Genomic DNA, 10,000 nt, shown 5'->3' with positions numbered 1-10,000 from the left:
AAATTTTTATTGATTTTTCTTTTTCCTTAAAGCACAAGTGTTCTCCACTTAAGGAGAGAAAAAAAAAACAAAAACAAAAAACAAAGAAAGGTAACCACATGGAACCAGGGGAGTTACACGAAAACAATGAGTATTTCCATTCTGAGGAGGAAAATAAAAACAAGATCTTTAAATAAAATCTGGTCTCTTACGTGCCACAAAGTAAAGCCATATCATCCAGTCATGATTAAACTTATCCTGTTGGTTTTTCATTACAAAGGTAATCCTTTCCATTTTAAACACTTCGTACACCACATCTATCCATTCATTTATACTAGGTGGGTCTTTTTGAAGCCACCTCCTTGTTATGGCCTTCTTTGCTGCCACCAGCAAAACCCTCAGTAGATATTTCACCACTTTACCACAGTCCAGGTCTTCAAGATCGCACAAGTACATGGTTTTAAAGTCCAGGTTGATTTCCATGCGCAATGCCTCCTGCAGGTCACTATGTACCCCTTTCCAAAAGGGAGTCATGGAGGGGCAGTCCCAAAATATGTGGTAGTGATCAGCGTGATCACAACCACAGCATCTCCAACAGTTTGTTTGTGTGGAAAAGCTGGCTTTCTGTGCCGGTGTGCAAAAGAATCTGATAATATTTTTCCAACTATAGAATCTCCATTGGGGGGAGCTTGTTGTCTTCCATTGATAAGAGCATATCCTCTCCCATTCCTCCTGGGTTAAATCTAACTTAGTCTCCTTTTCCCATCTCGACTTGGTTGACACAGTGTTGTTTTTTGTCATAGATGTAATAGAAGCATAGAGTCTGGAAATTATCTTTTTGCACTTGAAACCCTTTATTGCTTCCAAGAATATACCTATAATTGTCTTTTCTATTTTTTCTTCTCTTTTGGGGAATTTTTTGCAGATATAGTCCCTGATCTGTAAATACCTGAAAAAGTCCTGATTCACCAGCCCATATGTGTCTTTCAAATGTTGGAAGCTATACACTTGACCTTGGTCATTGACTAATGAGCTGTATGTTGAAAGGCCTTTATCAGTCCAAACAAGGAAATGCTTATCCTGAACACTAGGTGCAAAGCTTAAATCATATGCAAACCATTTAAGAATACCTATATTCTGTCTAATACTATGTTTCTTTGTTACATTATTCCAAATATCTAGTGAACAGGTTATCCAGGGGTTCCCCAGATCAGTAATTTGATTGACAAGAGAACAATCCCCTATTAGCATACCCAGAGGGTATTTCTTACTCAAGGAACATTCAATATCTTTCCATCTTGACTCATAACTAGGATTACACCATCCTACCAGAAATCGGAGTTGGGCAGCCTTATAATAGTCACAGAGACTGGGGAGGGCAAGTCCACCCCTATCTTTGGGTAGCTGAAGCGTTTTAAATCTCACTCTGGGTTTTTTCCCTGCCCAAACAAATCTTGCTAGAAGTTTATCCCATTCTATGAAGTAGTGGTTGGGTTTATCTATGGGTATAGATTGGAATACATACAGAAATCGTGGCAATATATTCATTTTGATTATATCTATGCGTGAATAGATATTTAGATAAGGAATCTTGCTCCATCTATTTATGTCATCTATAATGATTGCCCTAAGGGGACCATAGTTAGACTCTTGTAGTTTGATTAGTTCAGAGGGTATGGTAATACCAAGATATTTAATACACTCTTTGTCCCAGTCAAGCTGGTAGCTTGAACGTAGGGAGTGTGGAGGCTCATAGTAGAATTTTAGCACCTGGGTTTTCTGTGTATTTATCCTGTATCCTGAGAAGGACCCATATTCTTCCAAGACCGACATTAAACTTGGGAGGGAGTTTGTGGGATCAGTAAGGTAAATGAGGACATCATCCGCGAAAAGGGCCAATTTCTGTTCTTTTGAGCCCAGCTGTACGCCTGTGATTGAGTCATTTTGTCTTATCCATTGTGCTAAGGGTTCTATAAAAAGGGCAAATAACAGGGGGCTCAATGGGCATCCTTGCCTAGTGGATCTTTCCAGGTGAAATGTATCACTAAGCACCCCATTGATTTTTAATCTGGCTCTGGGTTTGGTATAAAGGGCTTCTAGGATCTTAATTATCTGAGTATTAAAACCAAATTTCTTCATAACTGTGAACAGGAATTTCCAACGGACAGAGTCGAAAGCTTTATGAGCATCGATGCTAATGAGCATGGCAGCTATTTTGTTTTGTTTTATGTGTCTGATAACTTGGAGTGAACGTCTAATATTGTCTTGGGTCTGACGTGACGTCACAAAGCCTGTTTGGTCTAGCTGTATTACGCTTGGTAAAATGTTCTCTAATCTTTTGGAAATAATAGAAGCAAATAGTTTGTAATCAATATTGAGTACGCTAATTGGTCTATAATTGGAACAATTGAGCTTGTCTTTTCCAGCCTTAGGTAAAACAGAAATGATGGCTTCCCTCCATGACAGGGGGATTTCACCCTTCTCCATAACCCAATTGAAGGTCTTCAATAAGATAGGTGTCAAGGACCCTTTGAGATGTTTATACCATTCTGATGTAAACCCATCAGCGCCTGGAGATTTATTAGCCTTTAATCTTCCAATAGCTGATGTGATTTCCTCTGTTGAAATAGGTAGCTTCAGATTTGAATTTTGATCCTCCGACACAGATGGTAGCTCAAGTAGTTGATGTATAGAGATTAATCTGTCATCATTGTCGACCTGTGGTTGAGAATATAATTCTGCATACTAATCCTTGAAGCATCTTCTAATTTCTATTGGTTCTAGTAAAGTGTTTTTCGTTTTGGGGTCCCTTATTTTAAAAATGGAAGATTCTGCGTCTTGTTTTTTAAGTTTATAAGCCAGTAGTTTAGCATATTTGCCGCCGCCTTCATAATATTTTTGTTTGGTGAACATTAATTTCTTTTGTATCTCTAATTCCATTATACTGTTTATTTCATTTCTTATCCTTTTTATCTCCTCCTCTATGATAGGGTTCTGGGTGAGTTTGTGATCTATCTCTAGTTTTTTAAGTTTTATTTGGAGGTCACTAAGGCGTTTATTCCTTTCCTTCTTTAGAGCTGAAGTGACAGCAATCACCTTACCTCTCATAACTGCTTTACAGGCATCCCATAGAATTGGAGGAGAAACTGTATCATTATCATTATCCTTTAAGTAATTTAGAATGTCTTTGTTAAATTGCTCAACCGTGGTCTTATTTAATATAGAGGAATTAAGTTTCCATATTCGCTGGCTATCTCGTAGGACCCCTGTCACTGACATATAAACAGGACAATGGTCTGAGAGGTCCATAGTTCCAATATGACAGCTATTTACCTTAGTAGAGTCTTTCCCAAACATGAAGAAATAGTCGATTCTAGAATAAGAAGAATGGGGAGACGAATAATGGGTATAGTCTCGGACTGAGGGGTTGTGAAATCTCCATATGTCTATCAGTCCCACCTCTGAGGTGATGTCAAGAAACTTTTTAATTAGCCTCTTAGATTGAGAGTTCCGACTATTAGAGGAGTCGAGCATTGGAAATAAAGTTATATTAAAATCCCCTCCACAGATCAAGGTTCCCTGAGTTTGTGTGACTGCCTTATCTATTATCTGTTGGTAGAAATGTGATTTTGTACCTGGTGGAATGTAAACATTGTATAAAGTATAGAGAAAACCATTTATTTTTCCCTTAATCAGAATAAATCTCCCTTCTTTATCTTTAATCGCTGATAAGTGTTCATACACCACAGAGCCTGAGATCAAAATAGCGACCCCCCTGGTATGTTTTGAACCATTAGATGCTGAATAGACATGCCTAAAACCGTATCTTTTGAGATTCAGATGTTCTGTGTCTGACATATGAGTTTCCTGTAAAAAGGCTATGTCAATGCCTTCTTTTTTGAGTTTTGCCAGAACTTTGGTGCGTTTAACAGGACTGAGAAGGCCATTGACATTAAAGGAAATTACTTTAACCATATTTTAAATTACTGGCATCTTCTAAATTGTCTACTTAGAGCACCATGACCAGATTCTAGCACTTCAACATTACCTCCTATAATAATAATCACTTCCCCTATTAACATGACAAAAATAAAAAGAAAATGAAAACAAAAAAGACATAAACTTGCTACTGAACAGCAACCAACAAAGACTTCCATTAGTGAGGGAAAAAGAAGACTCCCTCTATCTCCTGCTGGAAGGAGAGGAGAGGTTAACCCAACTGGAGATGGGGCTCCCTTTAGTGGTAAAAACCCACCAATGTCCAACATTGTCCAAGGTTTCCTCATTACTCTACCTGGTTGTGATCCATACTGAAATATTATGATCAATGGGGAAAAGGAGAAAAAAGAACTTGGGGAGTAAAAGGGGTCAGGCAACTATAAGCCGATTTTCAGAGCTGGCCCTTGAAGATGCTCATTTATCCTCCTAGTCTGATACTCTTCTGTATCGCTGCAGTTTCTCCCTCGCATTCGCCGCGGTGTCGTTGCCTGCACGTTGCCATCCTGAGCAGTCGATCAGCTTCGTCAGTCGTGTGCCTGGATCATCCTCGGTTGGCACCGGCACCGCGATGCCTCTCTTGTTTAGTGCCTTCGCTGCCTCTCTCGCGCTGTTGTAGACCTCTGCTCCGGTGCCCCAGTGAACGCGCATCTTGGTGTGTGGAGTTTGGAAGCGAATCCCTTTCACCTTGAGAGCTTTCTTGATTTCCTTGTAGGCTTTGCGCTTCTCGACGTCCTCGAGTGCATAATCATGGTCAAAATAAATTTGAATGTCCTCAATAAAAACCTTCTTTTGCCAAGCCAGCGACAGCACACTTTCTTTCACTCTGAATTGCTGAAAGCACGCGACAATGGAGCGTGGAGGCTTTCCTGCCTCAGGCTTCTGTTTAGCTGCTCTGTGTGCGCGCTGGATTTGGAGAGGCTCATTCTCTGGCAAAGCTAAATTTTCCGTGAGAAACTGCTCCAAAAAATCGATCATTGAGCCGCCCTCTGTGTCTTCGGGCAAACCATATATCCGAATGTTGCACCTCCGCGACCTACGTTCCAGATCAGTAGCTTTGTCACGCAGGCGGATCCTATCAGCTAGAAGTAGACGTATAGCTTCGTTAGCCGTGGTGTGAAATTCCTCGACCTGAGACACTCTTTCTTGTATCTCTGAAATGTCCTTGCGAAACGTTTGCAGAGTTGAATTGAGCGCTCTGATTTCCGATTTTAGCTCGAATTTCAGCTCCGAGAGCATACCTTGCATCATTTCTCTTATTTCGGCCATAATGTCTTGACTGGTCTCACCATGCGTTACTTGCTCGCTATCACTTTGGTGCGGCGGTGTTCCTGCCGTGGCTCCCTTCCCTTTCGTCGTCTTTCCCATCTTTCACCTCCTTGCAAAGTTCCCCGCTTTAATTTCCAACTTTCAATTCTAGAAAACCATTGATTCTAACCGCGGGAGAACTTTTAAAACCAGGTTGAGTCGAGAGCTGACTTTACTCGCAGCCACCTGCCATGGCCGGAAACCGGAAGTCGTAAAAAGGGATTTCATGTCCAGATAAGAAGTATATAGGAGAGATGAAGATGGGAACTCCACTGCATAGGACAAATGGAGAGAGAGAGAGAGAGAGAGAGAGAGAGAGAGAGAGAGAGAGAGAGAGACAGAGAGAGAGACAGAGAGAGAGACAGAGAGAGAGACAGAGAGAGAGAGACAGAGAGAGAGAGAGAGAGAGAGAGAGAGAGGCGAAGAGAAATAACCAATAACCAATGAGACACAGATAGAGATGGGGATGAGAAAGAAGGATAGAAATAGATAGAGAGATGCACTGTAAAGAGAGAGAGAGAGAGAGAGAGAGAGAGAGAGAGAGAGAGAGAGAGAGAGAGAGAGAGAGAGAGAGAAGTGACAGAAAGAGATGGATAGAGAGACGGAGAGCGAGACAGAGAGAGACTAATCACATGGCCGCGAACGTCAATAACCAATAACAATAAGAGGGCCTTTAATGACTTTCATTGATGGATTGATGTGTGTTGGCTGACCCCAACAGCACTCTTGGGCTACACTATGTGACTACATGCATCTTCCACGTTGGGGAAATGCTATAGTATAGGCGCTGTTTATACATACCCGGGTATTTTGATGAACAAAAAAAAATCCTTCCCTATGTTTATCAAAATATCTTTGTTCACACCATTGGCAAATCCGCATGAATAATGTTAATCTCAGTTACGTATGTGTTTACTGGGTCAGAGGTGGGCCCCGGACATTCTTGAAATTTCAAGTTGGTCCCAAGTTGAAAAACGCGTGTTCTACAGTATGCTCTTCTGTGTGCATCTGTGTGTCATGCACTGTATATGGTTTGAAATGGACAACTTGAATGATGGCGTGTGTGTATGTGTGCGTGTGTGTGCGTGTGTATGTACATGCCTGTGTGTGTGTGTGTGTGCGCGTGTGTGTGCGTGTCTGCGTGTGTGTGCGTGTGTGTGTGTGTGCGCGTGTGTGTGCGTGTCTGCGTGTGTGTGTGTGTGCGTGTGTGTATGTGTGTGTGTGTGTCTCAAGCCCATGCTGTGAGGTGGATGTAGTCAGTGGGTGACATTCACAGTGTTGGTGGCTGTGATGTATGTGACGTTGTGTGTGTGTGTGTGTGTGTGTGTGTGTGTGTGTGTGTGTGTGTGTGTGTGTGTGTGAGAGAGAGAGAGAGAGAGAGAGAGAGAGAGAGAGAGAGAGAGAGAGACAGTGAGAGAGAGACAGTGAGAGAGAGACAGTGAGAGAGAGAGAATGAGAGAGAGAATGAGAGAGAGACAGTGAAAGAGAGAGAGATGGTAGAGGAATGTGGTATTGTGTGTGTGTGCGCGTGCACTCGTGTGTGTGACTGAATTGGATAGTCAGTCTACTGTGTGTGATGTACTGTATGATGTATGTGGTGTTAGATAGCTGTGATATTGCGTTACGTGTGTGTGTGTCTATGCCATGTGGGTTAGGACTAGGTGGTAAATGGCTGTGCTGCAGGGGAGCCATTTAGGGTGACGTGAGCTAAAGCAAGAGGGTAATGGGGCAGTAATACAGTATAGCACTGGTGGCCAGTGGCAGAATAATCGCATATAGGGCCCAAGGGCAAGACACTATTAGGGCCCCCCATGCAGCCTCCCAAGGTGACATTAGGGCACCCACCACATATTGGCGAGTGCCCTGGACCCTGGGGCAAATGCCCTGCTCACCCCTCCTATAGCTCCACTCCTGCTGGTGACTGTTAGAGGATGCTGCACTCCATCACTCCTACTGTACCTTCCCCCCCATTCGCCCATCACACCAACACTCACAAACACACAGTCACTGGCCTCTGCAAAGACACGCTCTGTATCGCTCTCTCTCTCTCACACGCTCTCTCTCTCACACACACGCTCTCTCCCTCCAGATGTCATCTTTCTCATTCTGTGTTTATGTGTGAGAGAGAGCGTGCAAGAATCAAAGTGTGAGTGAATGAGTGAGTGAGTGAGTGAGTGAGTGAGTGAGTGAGTGAGAGAAAGAGAGAGAGAGAGAGAGAGAGAGAGAAAAGAGAGAGAGAGAGAGAGAGAGAGAGAGAAAGAGAGAGAGAGAGAGAGAGAGAGAGAGATAGAGATTGTTTGCACCGCCACTGTCAAATACACTACATGGAGCTTGTTTTTTCTATTTACTCTCTTTCTGAAAGAAAGGGGTCAATCACTGAGCAAGTTACTGCAGGCACTCTAGAAGGGGCTCATTTTCAGTCTGACCCCTTCTCCTCCTCCTCTCGTCCCTCCTGGATGCCTCTCTCTCTCTCTCTCTCTCTCTCTCTCTCTCTCTCTCTCTCTCTCTCTCTCTCTCTCTCTCTCTCTCTCTCTCTCTCTCTCCCTCTCTCTCCCTCTCTCTCTCTGTCTTCTTTTCTCCCTGTCTATCTTTCCTTTCAACCCCTCTCTCTTTCCCCCAGTATTTTCTAGCGATCTTTACGCCTCTCCCTCTTCTTCCTAATTCTCTCTCTCTCTCTCTCTCTCTCTCGTGTGCTGCTATAGGAGAAAGTGTTTGAGACCTTGTGCGAAGCACGTAGAGACATTGTTTTCGCTATGTGAACAATGGTGAGAAGAAATGTCTCGGCTCCTCATTCTTGCTTTCCGCTCTCCCCTTCTTTTCTTTCCCTCTCTCTCTCTCTCTCTCTCTCTCTCTCTCTCTCTCTCTCTCTCTCTCGCTCTCTCCCCTCAGTGTTTCTCTCCAGTACTTTATCTTTGTTCCTTTCCCACTTTCCTGTTTTTATTCCCTTTTCCCCTGAACACCATATCTCTGTTTCTTGTTGCGTGCAGCGACTGTATATTAGATTTTTTTAAAGTGCATGAGTGGGGTGGGATGTTTGCAGACGACGGTAAATACAGAAAGGGCAACATGTCACAGTGGAACTAGGCTCACACGCTCAGAATTACGTCTGAGGTGATTCTAAAATCGCCCGTGTTAGAACTGAAGATGGGTGGGGTAAATGCAAATATAAAGTGAAGCCACGCCTCGATAGAACGAAAACCCCTTAGAACCGGGCCTGTGGGTAAAGCCCGTATGATTCTATGTCTGCTGGTCCGTCGGTCTGTGCGGCAGAAATCGGTCTGTCCCATTTTGAAGGGTTTTGCATGTGATGTACACTGTAGGTGTCTTAAACTTGTTTATTTCTCTGTAACTTTTGTAATCACTAATTACACTTTTTTTACCTCCTGTTTCCTCTGATCTACAGATCACCAGAAGCTGGAGAGGGAAGCACGGATCTGTCGCTTGCTCAAACACCCCAACATCGGTGAGTATGGCTGCCAGTGGAACAGATTTTATTAGGCAGTAGCATAGGAAGAGTCAGACAAACAGACTGACCATTTCGTTTTACATTTATATATTAGGGCTTTTTGCCTTTATTTTTGATAGGACAGTGGAGGAGAGACTGGAAATGAGTGGGGAGAAAGAGATGGGGAAGGATTGGCAAAAGACCCGGGCAGGAATCGAACCCTGGTCATCGGCGTAGTAACCCAGTGCCCTACCGTTAGGCCACGGCAGGGCCTCATTTATATTTTTTACGTTTTTATTGTTTATCTTATTAGTGACCCATGGGTCACTTCCTACGCATCTGCCAATGGAGGTGTGCGAAAAAAAAGTCAAAAAGACAACCAAAAATCGCTTGCCAAAGTGAACTTTGGGGATCATCTGTGGTTCTCTGACAAGCAAAGATAAAGGTCTGATAACTAGGCTAAAACGAACATTGGACACACACTATCCTGTTCTCTGAAGTTTGAGCTGTAATTTCTTATTTGAAGTGCACATGGTAATAATCATGTTATTTGAATGCACACAGCTAATAAGGAAAATGGGAACACTAAAATGTAGAGTCTGGTCATCCGTCCATCTCTCCTGCCCAGCTCATCAGTTGCTACGTTTAAATGACGTTTTTAATTCCGAATTAATAGTTCAGAATTAAATAGTTCCATCGATTTTGCTTTCATCTTTCATTTAATTCCGAATTGTGAAGTTTTCGATGTGGAATTAAGCTTTATTCAGAATTAAACACTCGGAATTAAAATTGTCATGTAAACGTAGCCAATATGTTAACAAAGTGTTATTTAAGTTTGATGTTTGATACTCAGAGTTTGCATGGTAGTGGGACTGGGAACACTATATCTTTCAGTTATAATGCCTTATTTGGTCATGTGTCCATGGGTCTCCTTGCCTGCCTATCAATAAGGCATCAAGGTGCAGAGGTGTCAAAAGTAAAAGTAAAAGTACTTTTGTGGTGTAATTACAACACTAGCACATGGCATTACATTGCTGTTACACCATTTACTCCATTGTACCTAATGAGATAGACAGACTGTGTTGCTACTGAAAAACACTGAAAACAAGGACCCACCACAAACATGATCCAAACAGTGCAGAGTTAACTGATCATAAGACAAGAACACGGGTCTACTTGTTACTCAGATAGAAGGAAACAGGTTTTTTTTTTTTAACTTTTACTTTTACTTTTGAAACCTCTTTCATGGTGTAGTTTAAAAAAGGGTGTGCG

General features: G+C 42.5%; 1 protein-coding gene across 6 annotated transcripts in view; it reads left to right on the top strand.

Moving 5' to 3' along the window:
* Nucleotides 1–10,000, top strand: part of camk2b1 (calcium/calmodulin-dependent protein kinase (CaM kinase) II beta 1) — a 153,476-nt gene that overhangs the window by 26,112 nt on the left and 117,364 nt on the right. For all 6 annotated transcript variants that reach the window (XM_063195422.1, XM_063195428.1, XM_063195424.1 and 3 more), the window contains exon 3: nt 8,687–8,746. In XM_063195422.1, coding sequence (XP_063051492.1) covers nt 8,687–8,746 — 60 coding nt within the window. The remainder of the gene's footprint in view (nt 1–8,686; nt 8,747–10,000) is intronic.

This window comes from Engraulis encrasicolus, chromosome 3 (assembly GCF_034702125.1).
Source record: "Engraulis encrasicolus isolate BLACKSEA-1 chromosome 3, IST_EnEncr_1.0, whole genome shotgun sequence".
Taxonomy (NCBI): Eukaryota; Metazoa; Chordata; class Actinopteri; order Clupeiformes; family Engraulidae; genus Engraulis; species Engraulis encrasicolus.
Note: the sequence above shows the minus strand (reverse complement) of the source record. Positions and strands in the feature narration are given on the sequence as shown.